At 52.3% G+C, this 18,286-nt stretch overlaps 1 protein-coding gene across 1 annotated transcript; it reads left to right on the top strand.

Annotated features, from left to right (window-relative positions):
* Positions 1-15: 15 nt before the first annotated feature.
* On the top strand, positions 16-18,286 carry Vash1 (vasohibin 1). Its single transcript, XM_013017392.1, has 7 exons — positions 16-772; positions 6,214-6,302; positions 7,426-7,482; positions 9,100-9,174; positions 11,667-12,048; positions 13,602-13,714; positions 14,502-18,286. Exons 1-7 carry the CDS (start codon positions 470-472, stop codon positions 14,572-14,574), a joined length of 1,092 nt encoding a protein of 363 aa, XP_012872846.1. The 5' UTR covers positions 16-469; the 3' UTR covers positions 14,575-18,286.

Here is an 18,286-nt window from a genome sequence, read left to right as displayed (position 1 = left end):
CCCCCCCCCCACACACACCAATTGGGATTCAGGACGCCCCGTCGGCGTGGACTCGGGTGCCTTGGCCCCCGGCTTTCCACGGTCGCAGGCCTGAGCTGTCTGGTCTCGGATTCCCTCCGACTTTTCTCCTAGATTGCTGCCTGTCATTGTTCTCGCTGCCAAATGGGGATGCTCGGTGAGGGCGGCCGAGTTGGGGTTTTCTCAGCAACACCAGGCCTCTCGGGCTGACCCCCGGGCCCCCAGCCCCCGGGCTCTGACTTCTTCAGGTGGCTGCGCGGATTTTCTTTCTTTCTTACCGAGTAGTATTTTATTGTACAGGAGCCACGCCCTAGTTTCTTAAAGGCGCGGCGCCCTGTTTGGCCACGTGTTCTCGCTGCTGCCGGTGTGTGGGAAGCCTCCTGTGAGCCACCTATTTTTTTTCCCGCCCATTTTTCTGGTCCATCCTCCCACCCCCGTCAAGGATTTAGGGATGCCCGTGGGGAAGAAGGTGATCGGGACTGGCAGCAGTGCTGTCCCCATTGCTGCCGCCGCTGCCCACTCCGGGATCCGGCGTTTGGAGACCAGTGAAGGGGCTTCAGCCCAGAGAGATGAGGATCCCGCGGAGGAAGGGGAAGAGGACCTGCGAGATGGAGGTGTCCCTTTCTTCATCAACAGAGGTGGTCTGCCGGTGGATGAGGCCACCTGGGAGAGGATGTGGAAGCACGTGGCCAAGATCCACCCTGATGGGGAGAAGGTGGCGCAGAGGATCCGCGGAGCCTCCGACCTGCCCAAGGTGAGGTGGGGTGGCGGGGAAGGAGGTGAGCCCTGGGGTTGGTGACCTTGGTGCTAAAGGGGCGAGCCACACACTTCTTCCTCCAATGCATGGTGTTGGAAATAAATGACAGGTGGGGAATGCCATTTTAGAAATAAAGACAGTCATTCCTATTCCAGAACTTTCAGTCCACTGCTGTTGGGATTGTTGTATGAGGTTCAGGGCCCTGTCTCCGGAGGTCCTTCCCTTCCCAACCCTGGGGATTTTATAGGTGGGACCACAGATCCGAACTAGCATACAGACACATGCGAAGACAGAGACCTATGAGCAGAGACATCATGCATGTGTCTGTGGAGACAGGGCTCTTTCTAGGGTGAGAAACTATTTTCTTGCATTATCTCACTGAAGTCTCTGAAGGACATGGAGTTTAAGTCCCTGTTTTACAGATACAAAAGCTCAAAGTAGAAAGTCAAGCACCCACAGGCAGTAAGTGGCAGGGCTGGGGCTTCATGCCAGGTATTTGGCCTTCAGGTTTCCAGCTCTGTTCAGGAAAATTAAAAAGAAGTGCTCTGGAGAAGCGTTGGAGACTTCTCTACATGAGCTGGAGCCTCTCCTCAGCAGCAATCCTTTGGTTGTGTCTGTGTTGTCAAGAAAGAAGCCAGAGGCTGTGTCTCACTCATCTTTGTCTCTCCAAGCTCTCCTGTGTGCCTGGCACAGAAGGAGCACTGTGTATTGGAGACTGTGGGCTGTACAGTGCTATATGGCAAAGGGTGCTTTTTAAAAAAATATGTTGATGTCTAAGGAGGCACTGTTCTCAATGTACAGCCGTCAGAGCTCAGTGCTTGGTCCTGTGCACTCTGGTGAGAAGGGAGGGTGCAGGGACATGGAGTTAGTGTCACACAGAGGGGGGCAAATGGCCTGTTTGGTTTTCACCAGGTTACTGGTAGAGCTGTCAGGAAACGACCCCTGGGGGTTGGGGCAAGGCGGGAGAATCAGAGGTTAAAGGTTAAGCTGCAGTCTAATGTTTCCAGAGGGGAAAATGTAGGTTGATGTTAAATGACTGCATCATTGTCCTCTAGATTCATAATTTATTTAGTTCATACATGGTCATATATCATGATCAATATTTTCTTTAAATGATCATGGTACTGAATACTCTAAAGCATAAATTTTGGGATCCAGCTCTGATTCCTCCTCCTTTCCCTCTTGAGATAAACTGGAAGAGAAAGTATTGTGGAAAAAAGGACGTGTGCATTAGTTTGGCTCACCTGCCTGTCTTTGTGGCCTTAGGCAAGCCTGTTTGAACCACAGTGCTCTCATCTGTAAAATGGGGTTGGTTGGGGGAAGATGGAATCAGAAATCATGTGTTAAGGCACTTGACAAACTCCCCCTGCCCCAAATACTGGTTACAAGCATTCTACTTTTTCTCCCTTCCTTCGTAAGGAGGGAAGACTGTATGGCACGGAGAGCATTTGTGTCAATGAAGCGAAAGCCACACGCTTGTCTCACATGGGCAAGTTGGCTGAGCAGACAGCTCTCCAGCCATCTTGCTTATGTCTGAATGGCTTCCTAAAACTCATCGCTCCTGGGAACTGAAAAATATGTGCCCTCAGATCATCTTCAGTCCTCAGTTTCAGTAAAGACATGGAAGAAGGCGTAAAGCTACTGAGGGAGCGGGGTGGAGACAGGACTCCAGTCAGGTAGAAGGAATTTCATGAGAAATTTGGGGATATTTTGAAATTTCTCATCCTCAAGTCTTTGGAAAAGTGTCTCAGATGGAGAAGGTACTTTCCTTCCATGTTCCAGAGCAGAAAGGAGTCAATCAGGTTCAGGTCTGAGAGGTGTGAAGGATCCTGGGAGGCTTTCAAGAAGGGCAGCTGTGGCTGGATGCCGGTCTACCAGCTGTAGAGAGTCTCCCCCTGAGTGGTCATGCAGGTGGGGCTGGCACAGAGGCATCTGCAGAGATTGTACTAGGGTGAGCCCAAGAAGGGCTTTGTTGGGGCTGCACAATGTCTTTAAAGACTGCATGAGCCAGAAGTTAAAATTGGAAGATTTCGCACATAAGGATTCGGGGTTCTGGCGTCTTTACAGAAAACAAAATTGGAACAGAGAATCTGCAATCCTACATGGCAGCTGGCAACTGGGGCTGAAGAGAGATTCTCTTTCCCCTACTTTGCCACAAGCCGCCTCCCCATCCCCCATCTTCCCAGCCTGCCTTTTGGGTTTGTGACCTGCCAGGTGTCTGCAGTCAGCTGCATCCTGAGGTTTCAGGGTAGTGTGACTAAAGGAGAGCACTCTGGAGTGAGACCCACAGTGTTCAAATCTTTGCTTTTTCATAACAGTCTCCTTGCCTCTCACTTTCCACAGCTATCAAATAGGCACAGTGGCAATGCCTGCTACGGAGGGAGGTTGACAGGAAATGTTGATATAATGCATACCATACCTCATTAGGTGGGCATCTAATAGGTGCCTATTAATGCAAAAGGAGTAGGCATGCAGCACACCAACCCATAAGCACTTAGGGAAAGAGCCTCTGTAAGGATGACCCTGATATGGTAAATGACTTGTTTCTAGAAGGATCTCAGTGCCTGCAGCCCTGCATGCTCTCCTGGATATAAATCTTTGTGTTGCAGGTTGCCATCATCTTTACAAGTCTCACAGCCACTTAACCAGGCTCACTGGTTCAAGTTCTGACTGTGGGTCTGGTTACTGATGCCTGCAGAATGGGAATTGGGATATCTCTGAAAGGGTCACATTGTCTGGGTCCTATCTTTGGTACACACCAGATGGTTGTCAGGAATCGCATCTTTGCTCTGTGCCAGGCCCTGTTCTGAGTGTCTTCACACAGCATCTCAATGTCATTCTGTTACAATGCCCATTTTGGAAAGTGGGCATCTGAGGCCTGGGAAATTCAGGAGCATCATGAAGTCAGAGCTGGGATTCCACAGTGTCCAGTGCCTGCATCTTCTCTGCCCATCTCTGGGCCATCCTGCCTCTTGGCCACACATCCAGATGCAGATGCTTTGCTTTCTCCAGGCCTCCTTATTGCACTGGATGGAGAAGCTCCTCCAACTCAGAGGGTTCTAGGCCTCATGGCTGTCAATTTCTGAAACAAGGGACATGATATTCTTGACCTCGGCAGTAGAAGTGGAACCATCCCTGAGCACCCCTAAATGTACCCACTTAATTCCACCCCTCAAAGGCAAGGAAATGTGAGGTGCTGGTAGCTCATGCCCGTAATCCTAGCTACTCAGTAGGCTGAGATCTGAGGATCACAGTTGGAAGCCAGTCTGGGCAGATAAACCTGAGAGACCTTTTATCTCCTATTAACCAGAAAAAAGCTGGAAGTAGAGGTGTGGCTCCAGTGGTAAAGCACCAGCCTTGAGCAAAACAAACAAACAACAACAGCAACAAAAGCCAAGTGATGCTCAAGGCCCTAAGTTCAAGCCCCAGTACTTGGCACCAAAAATAAAAGGCAAGGAAGTTTTTCCTGACCCTCATTTTCAGGGGTAGGAATGTAGGGCTTGTGGGGACCATCCGGATAACCAGGCCCAAACTGGCTTGGTCATCTGGATGCCCAGTGTTTCTTGACTATGTGTGTGGGTGAATCTGTTTGCAGTGAACATTTGGGGATAGGTGAAGTTACATGGGGTGACATGACTCAAGGAGCTTGCCAGATAGCTCCCTCCAGCTTAGTGATGGTGGCCTTTGAAGCCTTCCTTGGGAATCTCAGCTGGGTTTTGACTTGGCTCTTCATAAGCTTGGGTAAATGCTTCTTGGACTCAGGCTCCCTCTCAATCTGGAACTTTCCCTGGGAGGGTACCTCGCATTCCTCCAGGTGGCTGGATCCCCACTTGACAAGCAAGTAGAGATTATCTTGCCATGCAGAGAATGCCACCTGAGGTGAAGTGACCAGGTGGATGTGCCATGCTGTTTACAGGAAACAGTAAGTCCTGTATACCATTCCCACCTTGCCGATCAAATATCCTCCTCACAGGGGAGGCCAGCCAGGCCTTCGGAGAGTTCTGGAGTCCATTTGGCACAGGGTGGGCAGGAGGAAGAGGCTTGTTTCCTTCTGGTGACTGTAATATCTGGCTTCAGTTGGAGGAGGGGAGCAATGTGAAAAGGGGAAATAGCTTCCCCAGGCGGAGAGATCAGCTGCTGGGGACTGTCCAAACAGGAAGGAGAGGACTGTCCAAAGTGGTGGGGAAGCAAAGGACTGTGCCTCTGGAGCCAGGGCCCTTCCCCTCTGCATTTCCACCCAGCAAGAATATCTGCTAGATACTGTCCCTGCTCCCCACCATCAGCAGCACCCCAGGCCTTAGAGTGTGCGGATAACTGGCATGCCACTTCACTTCCTGTCAGAGCTCTTGGCAGCCACATGATTTCAAAGGCTGTGCCCTGTAGGCTCAGCCTCTCCAGAACTGGAGAAAGGACCAAGGAAAAGAAGGAAGGATCGCAAAGCCTCTCTAACACACCCTGAGTTTGCACAGGGGCTTCTGATACTCCTTTTCTTTTCTTCTTCCTATACCTGCAAATATAGGAGAGCTATGTGGCCTTGGGAGGCCAGGGGGTGGCCTATGAGGTCTGTTCTCCTTGTGAAGAGTCTAAGGCCAGCTCACAGCTGGCTGTGCTAGAGACAGGAAGAGCCCAGAGAGATGGGCCTTGTCCCCATGCGTCTAGTTCTTCTGTACAGGAAGTCAGTTCTGAAACCCCAGAGGCCCCTCACTAGTGCACCTCCCAGCTCCCTGGGCCTCTCTGACTTAACTGCATAGCTGCTTCTTTCCTGGACATTTCCTGATGTCTGGGGCACTGCTGAGGTTCTGCCTTTTCCTATCTGACTCCCAGCAGCTCAGCGGCCACAGCCTACTGACTCATCCTCTGTCTTCCCTTTGGGGCTTGGTGCTGGGAAACCCCTTCTGGTGGGGAGGACTCCCTTGTCGCCCTGTAGTCTGTACTATTTGAGGTCTGGTGCTGGTGAGCAAATGAGATGTTGAGGAAGCCTAGGCCTCTATGCTTTTATGAGACCTCCAAAGTGACCATGCCCATTTGCATGTATACATGACCAAACAGACTAAAAAATATGGTATAGGAAGGGACAGGGTTCCATGGTATAACCCAACTGAACAGTGGACAGACAAGTCATCAAAATGGAATACTTGGAGGGAGTTGGAACTGAAGGGGAAGGGGAGGACAAATGGAGAGAAGAAGGGTGGGCACATACGGTCACAATACTCAATGTACATGTGTGAAAATGGAACTAGGAAACTTGACAGTGGGGTTAGGATAGATGGAGGAGGCCAATGATGGCAGTGGTGACATGGATCAAGGCGCATTGTACTTATACATTGACACAGGTTGACTTCAGACCCCTTTGTACAAGTATTTAAAGGTAATTTTTAAAGAGAAACAAGAACGATGTGTCCCACGTCATATGATCAGAGCTCTTTCTCTGTCCCCAGATTCCCATACCAAGTGTGCCTACTTTCCAGCCGACTACGCCTGTCCCCGAGCGCCTGGAAGCTGTGCAGCGCTACATCAGGGAGCTGCAGTATCCTCTGGTCCACAGCTATGACCACCACTGGTTGGAGTGAAGGCCCCAAAGCCTAAGTGGGGCTTGTTTCAGACAAGGCTGGAAAGAGATCAGCAGAGCTGCCTCCCTCCCTAACTCCAGAGACTCGATTACCAGCCATCTCTGTATCTCTGTGTTCCCTGGAGCTGAGAGGAATTATTTGTCTGCTGAGTGCTGGCCCTCTTGTTCTCTCTCTCTCTGTCTGTGTGTGTGTGTGTGTGTGTGTGTGTCTGTTTGTGTGTGTCTGTGTGTGTCTGTGTCTGTGTGTGGCTGTGTGTGTGTCTGTGTCTGTGTGTCTGTCTGTCTGTCTGTCTGTGTCTGTGTATGTCTGTGTTGGGATAAAGAGAGGGAAATGACACTGAGCAACTTGCTAGGGAAGAGATGGCCTCAGTTTTCCCTCATCCCTAGGACTACTGAAAATCTGACTATAAAGGTAAGGGAGAAGAAGAATTATTTATGTTCCACATCTTGGAATTTTTTCTCCTGACTCTTGCCTTTCTCTTCCCTCACAAGAGGGCAGTTGCCATCCTACAAAGAGCTGGCCTCCATGAGTCCCCATTCTCCTGCGTCCCCTTGCAGGGGACCTCCAGCCTGAACCTGTTTACTCACCCTGGCCCCTACCTCTCATACAGGTGGAGTTCAAGGTGGGAGAACTGGGTATGGGTCCCCCGTGGGGAAAGGCCAGGCAGGTGACTAAAAATGCTGTGAGGGGAAGTGACTGGCTGTAACTGGATTCCCAGTCTTCTCTCTGCTCCCATTGCTTCTTAGCCATTGGGGGAAAGACTGGCTCAGAATTCTGTCCTAGGAAAGGAGTCCAGGAAGAAAAAAACAAGGGCCAAAGATGAAAGGAGGAAGGAGAGGGAAGTAGAAGGGGAAGGAGAAGCTCCATGCTGTGTCCCCCTTTCTCCTCCTGCAGAGTCCCAAGTCCTGAGCATCCCACCCAGCTGCCCTGTGACAGACACTATAGGATCCTTACCCAGCCTGCATTGGGAAGCTGCTGGGCTCCAGGGTCTGCGGGAAGGGTGGGGAAGGGGTGAGGAGGAGGAAAGAAAGGACACCCTCTTTCAGACCAAACCAGAAAGCCCTTAACTAGTACCCAAAGGTACAATCACACAGGGACACAGTTCTTTGAAATTAAGAAGAGCAGACCTCTGACAGGGTAAGTATGGAGGCCTATCTCCCAACTGGGCTCATAGAACCCCCAGGCTGGGTTGGATGGCAAGGGGGTGCTCTGAGGTTTACTTTTAAGTAACAGCTTAGAGGGCAGATAGGGACTCTCATCAAGGAAGTCCCTTGGGCAGGTACCACCCTGCGTTCCTAAGGATATCATAAAGAAGAAGAAAAATCTATCACAGATGGACAGCAGAACTACCAGGATGAAAGGAGAGGAAGCCAGAGGCTGAGTCTAGGGGCTCTGTCCAGAGGAACCAAAGCCATAAAACCCCTGGGCATTAAAAGTTAATGTTAACCAGGTGCCAGCAGCTCATGCCTATAATCCTAACTACTCAAGAGGCTACAATCTAAGGATCATGGTTTGAAGCCATCCCCAGACAGGAAAGTCTATGAGACACTTAACTAATCACTTAAAAACCAGAAGTGAGCTGGGTGCTGGTGGCTCATGCCTATAGTCCTAGCTACTCAAGACATTGAGATCTGAGATCATAGTTTGAAGCCAGCCTTGGCAGGAAAGTCCGTGGGACTCTTATCTTCAACAAACTACCCCCAAAAAAGCCAGAAGTGGAGCTGTGGCTCAAGTGGTAGAGTGCTAGCCTTGAGCAAAAAAAGAAAAAGGGGCTGAGAATGTGGCTTAGTGCTAGAATGCTTGCCTAGCATGCATAAAGCCCTGGGTTCCTCCGTACTACATACACAGAAAAAGCTGGAAGTGGCGCTGTGGCTCAAATGGTAGAGGGCTAGCTTTGAGCAAAACAAGCTCAGGGACAGTGCTCAGGCCCTGAGTTCAAGCCCCAGGACTGGCAAAAAAAAAAAAGAAGAAAAAGCAGCAACAGCAGCTCAGGGATAGCACCCAGGCTCTGAGTTCAAGCCCAGGACCAGTCCCCACCTCCCCACCCCCGCCCCGCAAAAAAAAAGCATGAAATTTTCACATCTCTCCATGTATACTGTTTGCATTCTCAAGAAAGATGCTTTAAATGATTACCTAATTGCCCCCTTTCAGAGCCCCTGGGTGGAACCCAGCCTCCCTGCCAAGCTTTGCTCTGATTTTGCAGCTGTTGAATGCTGGGGTCCCGCAGAATCTGGCAGGAGATGCTAGAGTCCAGGCAGCTTCCTGGGCAAAGCCCCAGGGCTGAGGGTAGCATTCAGGGAGGAAGGAGGAGCCAGCCCTGGAGGACTGGCTGTCTGGAAATGGCCTGAATTCCAATTTCAGGAGCAGGCTGGGCAGGCACCAGGCAACTCTGAATGGGGAGCACTTGCCATCAGTCAGCAAGCTCTTCCTAAAGTGTGGTTGAGTGAGAAATGTCCAGTTTACTCTAACGGGGACAAGAGCAATGCCAAGGTCTCTGCCTCCACCTCCACTGCCTTGTAAGCACAATGGCGCTCAAGTTCTGGCCTCCATTCATGCACCCCTCCCCCAGAGGTCTTTGTGCTACAGCCTGAGTGGGAAGAGTAGGTGAAAAGAGGAAAGGGAATGGGAAGTAGGTCTCCTTCTTGATGGCCCTTGGCTGCCTGCCTCACCTCCTCAGGCTCCAGACTTGGGGGAGAGGAGGGAAGGTCTGCCTGGGGATGAGACTCCATTTATCTCCCTCTTCCCTTCTCACAGACTGATGGACTTGGCCAAGGAAATGACCAAAGAGGCTCTGCCAATCAAATGCCTGGAAGCCGTGATCCTGGGAATGTATCCTTCCTCTGGCCTCAGCTTCCTGCTCTGGAAGGGCGAAGGGATGGAGCCTGATGGAGGTCCAGGGATTCTCCTTCCCCCTCTCCCCCATGCAGTCCTGCACTTGGCCCCAGGTGAAGGAGCCTCTTCCGGGCAGAGGAGCCTCCAAGTTGAGTGATCTCGCCAGGGTGAAGAAGTCTCTGAAAGGATGGAGAACTCGCCCCAAAATGAAGTGGCCTGAGGGGCTCGCTGCCTTCCCAGGCTTGCCGGGAAGCTCTGTTTTGAGTCTTGTAGACACAGTTTTGTCCAGTTGGGCTAAACAGTCTTGAGAGAGAGAAGCAATCGAGAGGCCCAGTGTTGGCACATCTAGGACACGTATGTTTATAGAGTCTTGAAAGCAAAGATGTGCACAGGGTTTCCCAGCCAGTGTCTGAAGGGCAGAAGTAGGCCTGTTGCTCAGTCAGAAGCATTGGTCACCATGGGGACAGACAAGCTCCCAGGAGAGACTGCCCTCCACAGAGCCCCCAGTTTTTATGTATAACACATTGAAGCTTATACAAGCAGAACACTGTCATGAATCCCTGTGGGCCCATTACTCAGCTTCCCAACTTGAGGCCAGTAGCTTTTACCTCCCTTCTCCTATTACCACCACTGTGTTCCCTGCTCCAGCCTTTGAATAGGTTGTCAGTCACCCAGGAGCAGGTGTCCGGCTTAGAACTCAGAGGACCACGGATTAGGGGTGGTAAGGAGGGGAGGAGGAGGAGCCTAATGGGACAGGGGATCTGTCCCTAGGACCTGCACCAGGAGGCAAAGGCAAGGAGCCTGCTTTTCAGAGGGGCTGTGATCCAAGGGTCATGCCCACCCATTCTTAGCTTAGGTTTACACAGAGACTTCGGGCTCCCCTCCCCACAGAGGTCTTGAGTGCTACCTGCATCGTGGCAGTTATTTGTAACTGGGCAAAACCACTTTCAAGAGCCCTGCCAGTGTTGCCCTGTTTATACAGCGTCTTTTTCCAAACCTTCATTGTGCACACAGGCACAGCCTGCTATAGGCAAAATCAAGGTTTTAAGACCATCCTGGGGTTGCCTGCCAGTTTTGGGGCACCAAGAAAACAGAAGCAGTTCCCTTCTGGGTGAGGGGACCCTCTCTAGTGTCCCCATTGTCCCAAAACATTGTGAGCCTCTGCCGGGTGGCGCTGTGTATTTCTTTCATATCAAGGGACCGGGCTCAGTGAGTACCAGTAAATCAGCTTGCCTATGTAGGTGTATGTAAGTATGATTATTGTCTTCAAGTAGTTGTAGAGAACGGTTTTGATTTTACATGTCCGCTTATGTGCCCAATGCAACTAGAACAATGTCACCTCTTCCATCATTCTTCAGCTTGGTTCTTGAAGGTAGTTTGGCCTCAGGGCACTGACTTTGGGCTCAGACTAGCTGGGCTGGAATCCTGCCTCTGAGCCTCAGAGTCCCTCCTCTGCCAAAGGAGTTGTGTGTGTTTGGGGGGAGTAATGATAGTATCTGCAGAAGAGTCTTGGGACCCCGAGTTAGTCATGCGTGGAAGGCACAATGTCTGTAAGTGGTGGCTCTTCCATATTTTAACCCATCATACCCATGTGTGCAGGAGTTCTACAGAGTAACTGTTAAGTGCTGTCTCTGTGCTGAACCCTAGAGAAATGGCAAAAGATATGAGTTCCCTGTCTGCAAGACACTTACATTCTAGTGGGAGAACCAGGAAAAGCAAGGAAACAAAGAAAATACAGATCGCACTGTAAGGAGTGCAGTAGACTTGCACTTGTGAGGGTGATGCCAGCCAAGCCTGAGGCCTGTGCAGGAGAGGAGCCCTCAGGGGTGAGGCCCAGGTGGCTGGAGAGGGAGAGAAGTGGGAGAATGAGCGGTGTGACAGTCTGGAGTGGGCGTGGCGCTGGCCATTGCAGGCCTCTGAGCTATGGTGAGGTGCTTGATTCTATTTAAGGGCAGTGGAGTTGGGGCAGGGTGGGGGTGGGGGGAGACCGAATTGTCTGCATCTGTGAGGAATTCCATGTGTGCAAAAGGAAAAAAAATGATGGAGAATGTCTCTGAAGGGCCCAGAAACTGAGAAGTGAATGATTGACAGGAGCAGGGAGAGGAGGAGAGAGAAGGGTAAAAGGAGGAATGTTCGGAGGCCTCTCTTGTCCCTGCTCCAGCCACATGAGCGCTAGAAAGCCCGGCCTCTTGAGTGGGGAACCTTTGTTAGTATTATTCGGAGATCACTAACTGACCACCTACAAGTGGCCACTAATGATGGCGAATCCTCTTCCCACAGAATTCACTTTATCAAGCACCTACTGTGTAGTAGTTTGACTGATAAGAGGGCAGGAATTTGGGGATGAGCAAGATGGAGTTTCTGTATTTAGATGCTGGTGGACTAGAGGCCCCTAGGGCTTATACAGGTCCCATGAATCAAGCTGTCACTGGCCCAGTCCTGGTTAGGTGCCTCTCCTGGCCCTTTCCTTAACTTGGGTGACTGGCTAGTTACCTCACCAACAGCATGCCCACCCTGGAACGCTTCCCCATCAGCTTCAAGACCTACTTCTCAGGGAACTACTTCCGCCACATCGTGCTGGGAGTGAACTTCGGGGGCCGCTATGGGGCCCTGGGCATGAGCCGGCGTGAGGACCTGATGTATAAGCCGCCTGCCTTCCGCACGCTCAGCGAGCTTGTGCTGGACTATGAAGCCGCCTATGGCCGCTGCTGGCATGTGCTGAAGAAGGTGAAGCTGGGCCAGTGCGTGTCCCATGACCCACACAGCGTGGAGCAGATCGAGTGGAAGCACTCGGTGCTGGACGTGGAGAGGCTGGGCCGAGATGACTTCCGCAAGGAGCTGGAGCGCCATGCCCGAGATATGCGGCTCAAGGTCAGGCTCTGCAGACCAAGGGTGGGGAGCTGCTTCCCTGAGGGACCTGACACCAAGCCCTTACCCTGCTTCCCATGTGGTGTGCAGATGGAGGGCAATGGGCTCAGTGGTGTCTTTACACTCAGGGTAGGGCTCCAGGCAAGGTCTCTCACTGTGATGGTCCTAGGCTGGATAGATCAAGGACAGCTGGGGATGGAGGAAGAAGCTGGTGAGCTGGGTTTGCATAGTGGTAGGTCTTGGTCTTGAAGACAAGACAAAGCCCCGGTGCTTCAGGCCAGGAGACTTTAGAGTCAAGGTGGGTTGGTCTGATACCTTGTCTTATCTGGGAGCATGGCAGGCAAGGTGGTGAGCAACTTCACCCAGCCTCCTGTTGCCCCTGATTGAGCTCCCAGCCCACTGCCTGCAGTCAACAATCAGGAAGAGGTCAGAAGAAAGAGGGAAGTCAGACCATGGGAGGACATTGAGCATGGTAGTGAAGGTAGGGAGTTTGTTGTACCTACAGCAATTGAGCAAAGGTGCTAAGAACCCTCCAGCTGACAGAATTTGGGGCTTTCTCTGGGTACCCCCTGAACAGGTGATGTGAATGGTCTGTCCCTCTAGGCGCCTCTACAGCCAGCTTGCGTACTTTCTCCTGACAGCTCCCAGAAGCCAGCAGGCGGGGGGCAGAGGCTGGTGGCAGCTGTTTTTTAGGGTAGGAAGCTTAGGGCTTTGCCATAGGCAGTGAGAGCAGACAGGGCTGGAGCTACTCCCCCTGAGGGGCATCAGGTTTGTCATGGGAACCTGCAGGGGTCCAGGCAGAGGCCTAGGCTTGGTGAGCCTTCTTCTAGGACTGACGCAGCAGCAGCTGCCCACCAAGTAGAAAAGGGGTATGCTGTGCTCCTGGGCGATCCTCTTCACTAGGGAGGTGGCTCTTGATGCTGGGAATAGCAGTATGTCGAAGGCAGCAGGTTGGAGCCAGTGGCTAGTGCTCTAGTGCTATGATTCCCAGGTCTCTTCCCCACTAAGGACTCCCATGTTATTCCCTCTGGCTCCCACACTGCAGCCCATGTTTTGAAAACTCAAGGCAAGATGATCATGCTGCATCAAAGATGATTCATTTGTTTTTCTCTCTTTTTTTTTCCTCTCTCTCCTTCAATCAGAGACAGAGCTATTAGTCTAACTTTTGATTGGCTCAACATAACCATGGCCATTTTGAAGGTGATAGGATCCTGGCTCAGAGCTGAGTAATGGGCAGGTCCTTGTCAGGCACATGTTTAGCTGGCCTGGGTAAATGGGCCTTTTCCTGAAAGCATTTTCCAGTTTGTGACAGTGGTGTGCAACTCCACCACTTCTGAATGACTTTCAGGCCTGGTGGGGACCATCCTGATGGCTTTAGTGCCTGGGAAAGAAGAACCCCAGACAAGGCAGTAGTCTCCTGAGGCTTCTTGGGCCCTGTCTAGGACAGCCTCCAGGGGTTAGTGGCTCTCCACAGGGCAAGGTGAAGCAAGGCAGGGCAGGGCAGGGGGGTTCTGGGGCAGCCCTGGAATATACTTTCCTTTCTTTCTTCCATCTAGATTGGCAAGGGGGCAGGACCTCCCTCTCCTACTAAGGACCGGAAGAAAGATGTTTCCTCCCCACAGAGGGCCCAGTCCAGCCCCCACCGCAGGAACAGCCGCAGTGAGAGACGGTAAAAGGAGGGACTTTGGGGAGGCGTGGGTGTGGAGGCAAAAGGTTTCTGCTTTCCCTCTCTTCCTCTGGCTTTGCCACTTCTCCCTATCCTTCTCCCTTTTGTATTTCTGCCCGAGGGCAGTGACTTGGGATTGAGGGTACCTTTGACAGTAACATGGTGCCATTTCCTCACCTGTGTGGACTGTCAGGGTCCAGACAGCAAGTCTGAGGCAGGAGCAGAGGCTGTGTGGGAGGTGGGACCGGACAGGCTCTTGAAGCTTCAAGCTCTTCAGTTGTCTGCTAAGGTTGAACATGACCCGTGGCTCTATGCTGCTTGGGTAGCTGATCTTGGACACACCTTTTGTCTGTGTGTAGATGGCAAAGGGGAAAAAAAGCCATAAAACACCAAGCTTCATGCTCTGATTCCATCCCTGTGTATTACTGTACTGTAAATGTAATTGTCATTCAGAGGCTACCTCTGAATTAAGGGGTATCTAGCAGACTCTGGCACCAGAATATCCACCATTGACTTGACCTGAGTCCTTTCAGGAAGATTTATACTGGAAGCTTTCTCCATGCCCTCCCTGCCTAATGAGGTAACCTCGTGTAAAAGGCAAGAGGCAGACAAGACAACGTGACTCCCACTTCAGAGAACAGACCGGCTAGTCTGAGAGTCACACTGCTTCCTGGCCTCTGCTGCTGCCCTGGAGAATGGGAGACAAGGAGGGGCAGCTACCACTTGTTCTTCTCTGCCATCTCCCTACTGACCACCCACTCCCCTCCTGCTTTCCCCTTCCCCCTTGCAGGCCCTCGGGTGAGAAGAAGCCTCCAGAGCCCAAAGCCATGCCAGACCTCAATGGGTACCAGATCCGAGTGTGAGGTGGATGCCAGCACTCCAGACCCTGTCCTGCTTCTGGAGGCCAGGATCTATCTGCTGGAACCTGCCTCGCTCGAGGCAGGAGCTGGTGATGGGGCAAAGCAAGAGGCTACAGGCAGGGTGCATTGCAGCTCAGCCCTCAGGCTGCTCTCCTCCCATTGGAGCCAAGCCCCTACCTTTGGGCCAAGATTCAGTATTTTCTTCAGTTTTTAGCTCTAGGACTGAAGTTTAAGGTATTTGGGGGAAAAGGACAAATGGATGTGCTAATGGCTTGAGGAGGGCAAAGCTGAGAGACCTGAGAGCCATGGAGCTGGGTGGGAAGGCTTGCTGGTCCTGCCACTGCTCCTATGCACAGACCCATGGGAAGTTTCCTGACCCCGCCAGTCAGTAGGGGAAGGTGGGGTAGGGTGGAGGTGTTCATTTCTCCAGCTAGGCCTGTCCTGGTGGAATCTTGACCAAGGGAACTGGAAGCAGGGTTGTATTCTTCCTAGAAAGGTCTGGGTGGCCCATAATCAGGGAGCTTGCTGCAAGCTACATCTGCCCAAGAACCAGCCTGTGGGCCCAGAGTGCCCTGGAGTGCCCACAGCTCCAGAGGGAATGTATGAGCCTGGGCCATGGCCACCGGGGCCACCACAGGAGAAGAGGCTTCTGCCTCTAGCAACTCAGGGGCTCCCTGCAGAGGGTCTGGGCTTTGCAGATGGCTCAGATTTGCACTGTGGACAACGTGTTTGTGCAGACCAAGCAGACCTTGATGCCATGGCTGGGCATAAGGTAACAGCATGAAACCCTCAGGCCTGGGTCATTCCTCTGACAATGTTTAAAATGGGCTCTATTGTCCACCCTACCCCCTGACACCTCAGCCCTTACTGAGGAACTCAAGACAAGATAGACCAAGATGCCTGTGCCCCAGGACTACCTCTCCTGCTTTCAAAGCCTATGTAGGCTTGGGTGGCAGTGATGGCTCGTCACATTTGGCAGGGCCTTGGGGCGCTTGTATCTACCTAAGAGCTGCCCAGATAGCAGGAGTTGACCACATTCTATGAGGCATGTGATGGAGGAAGATAATGTGGAGAGAAACAGGCAAGGGGAGGGGAGGCTCTGGGCTCTAAAAAGGAGGGACAGAGTCTGAGAACTGGGGGTGTGTGAGGGGATGTGGGAAGTAGTTTAGGAACAGGCTGTGCTTAGGGCTGGGTTCCCTGACTGCACAGGGCTCTGGAAGCTGGAATTCAGATTGTGCAAAGGCCAGGTGAGGTGATCATGAAGGGTTGGTTGGTTGGTTTCCTGAAGGGCTATGGGTCAGCAAGGAGCAACTCAGTAATGTTGTAGAGGGGACTGGAGTCCTGGATACGGGAAGAGTAGAACCAGGTTTGTAAACTCAGAATGCCTACAGGAATAGTAGGGGCTACACAGGAAGGCTGCAGGGCTTCTGGGTGGGGACTGTATCTCAGTAGAAGAGCTCCCACTGTTCTGTGCCCACAGTACTGGCTTAGGGGAGCCAGACTGTTTTTTTTTCTTCTGATTTTGTATGTGAAGTCTAACTCTTAAAAGTTAGCATTTGGTTCAAGAAATCCAGTATAGGTGACAGAGTGCCACTCTGTGACATGGGAGTGGAAAGCTTGTGCTGAGGACCCCCCACCCCAATGCTTTGAGTGGGAAGTATGACAGTTTTGAGTTTCCCAGGGCTAGGTGAGGCAGCTGAAACTCCTGGAAGGGACAGCTTCCTGTGTTCATCTTCTTTGCAGAAAAACCTGAGACCCCGTGTAGTTGCTGGGCACCAGAGGGGTGGAGTGAACTAGCCATGGTACAGCTGGGCTAGCCAGGAGATGGATGGGGCCTGGAGACAAAAACAAGGAAGAGAGGGAGGAGCAGGCATGCCTTTGCTGAACAGATGCTCTCCAGGGAGAGCACAGGGGCTGGCAGCTTGTCAAAGCAGCAGGTTTTGACCAGCCAGGCCCAGCTGGGTCCAGCCAGAGGCATACTGAGAGGCCAGCTGATCAGCTTCTTGCCTCCTTGGTTCATGGGTTCAGGGGGCCCTAGGGTGATGTCTAACATACCCCATACTACACCCCCACCAGACCAAGGGGCATGCAACTCCCTATGCCAATACAGCCCTCAGGGAGTAGGGTTCCCACATTCCCACGCTCACCTACGGGGAAATGGTTCATACTGGGAAGCATGAGGTTGAAACAAGCAGGGCCTAGATGTGGCTGATTGTTGAAGCCCAATGGGCCCAGCCATTTCTGGAAACCTCGGGAAATGACAGGGTATTGGGTAGAAGACGTGAGAGGGGCTAGGAGCTGGAGGCTGGTTGACATGGGGGCCCTAGGGTACGCTAATGCACAGGCACCCTCCTCTGAGCCCTTCAGGCAGGATGGAGGCTCACCTACTTGCTGTCTGTAGGAAGGCGTAGGTCCCCAGCTGTAATCCCCTAGTGCTTGCCCCTTCTCGGCCAAGACTCGGGCCTTCGGGGCTGGGCACAAGCCATAGTGGTGCTTTTTAATTTATTTGCAACTGTTTCTCATATGTAGCATCCCCTCCTCTCCTCTGAGCTGTTTACACAGGCAATGCTCCCTGGGGCTGGCCTGGTTGTAAGGCCTCTGGGGAGACAGAAGCAGGGACTTTGGGGCCTTAGTCACCATCCATGCTATCACTGCATCTCACTTCCTGTGAGGGACAGAGGGGGCCTGGTTGATATGACCCCAGCTTCCTCCCACCCATGCAAGCTTGTCTTCCAGCTCCTCTGCCCACCCCCTTAGGGTGAGGGAGATGCTAGCTGAGGTCGGGGTGAGGTAGAGAAGGCTGCTCAGTGGAGGTGGCCAGGACTGGGGAGGGGGGGAGGGGGGCTCTCTCCAAAGCCTGGTACTTTGTGCTAGGTTGTCAGGTCACAACATGGGGATCTAGCTTCAGAGAGTCTTTCCCTCTACCCGACTACCTGCCAGTCCGCTCCCTCCATGGCCTCACCACACCCTCATGTCCCGCTCACATCCATCATGCCAGACACCTCATTGTTATGTGGGCAAGTAGAAGCCAAGGGTACAAGCAGCAGCCCACTGGCCCTGCACAAGATGAGGGAGCCTAGGGCCAGGATACCGAGAAGCAGCAGCTAACAATGACTTCTAGCCACACTATCATTCCTTCCAGTATGAACTTGACTTCGTGGTTTGGGGAGTTGGTCTAATTGTGTCTGGTTGGATGCCCAAAGGCCTGTGGGCATGCGTGCATAGTTTTCCTACCTGGAAGGTATTCTGGCTTAGCATGGGTACCTTACAGACTCATCCTCTGCATGGTGTTCCTGGTTTCAGAGGACCAGGTTGATATGTTAATGGTGTCAAGGCATGAGTGGGGTGTGGGAAGTCACCCCACTGGGTACCACAGCTTCCCACCAGCATTTCCAGGCAGGCAGGCTGCACGGTGCTAGCTACAGGCCCATTGGTAGGACCCTCTCACCCCACGTTGGTGCTCTAGGGTCCAAAGCTTCCCTTTTTCCAGTCTGACAGAGGAGACCTGGGTGTACGGCTCTTGGGCCCCGTGATGATGGACTGCCCCTCCCCTAAGCCTTGTTGACTGCTGTGTTGTCTTCCCTTTTGTCCTTCCTGTCCTCATATCAGTATTGCCTTTCACTTTCACACTTCATCTCATTCCTGTTCTCACTTTTCGCTTGAAACAAATAAAAGCCTCCCCATCTCCACTTGTGTGGGCTGGACAGAAATCCCA

The sequence above is a fragment of the Dipodomys ordii genome, unplaced genomic scaffold, assembly GCF_000151885.1.
Source record: "Dipodomys ordii isolate 6190 unplaced genomic scaffold, Dord_2.0 Scaffold2, whole genome shotgun sequence".
Lineage (NCBI taxonomy): Eukaryota > Metazoa > Chordata > Mammalia > Rodentia > Heteromyidae > Dipodomys > Dipodomys ordii.
The sequence above is the reverse complement of the archived record's forward strand: the minus strand, read 5'-3'. Positions and strand labels throughout refer to the sequence as shown.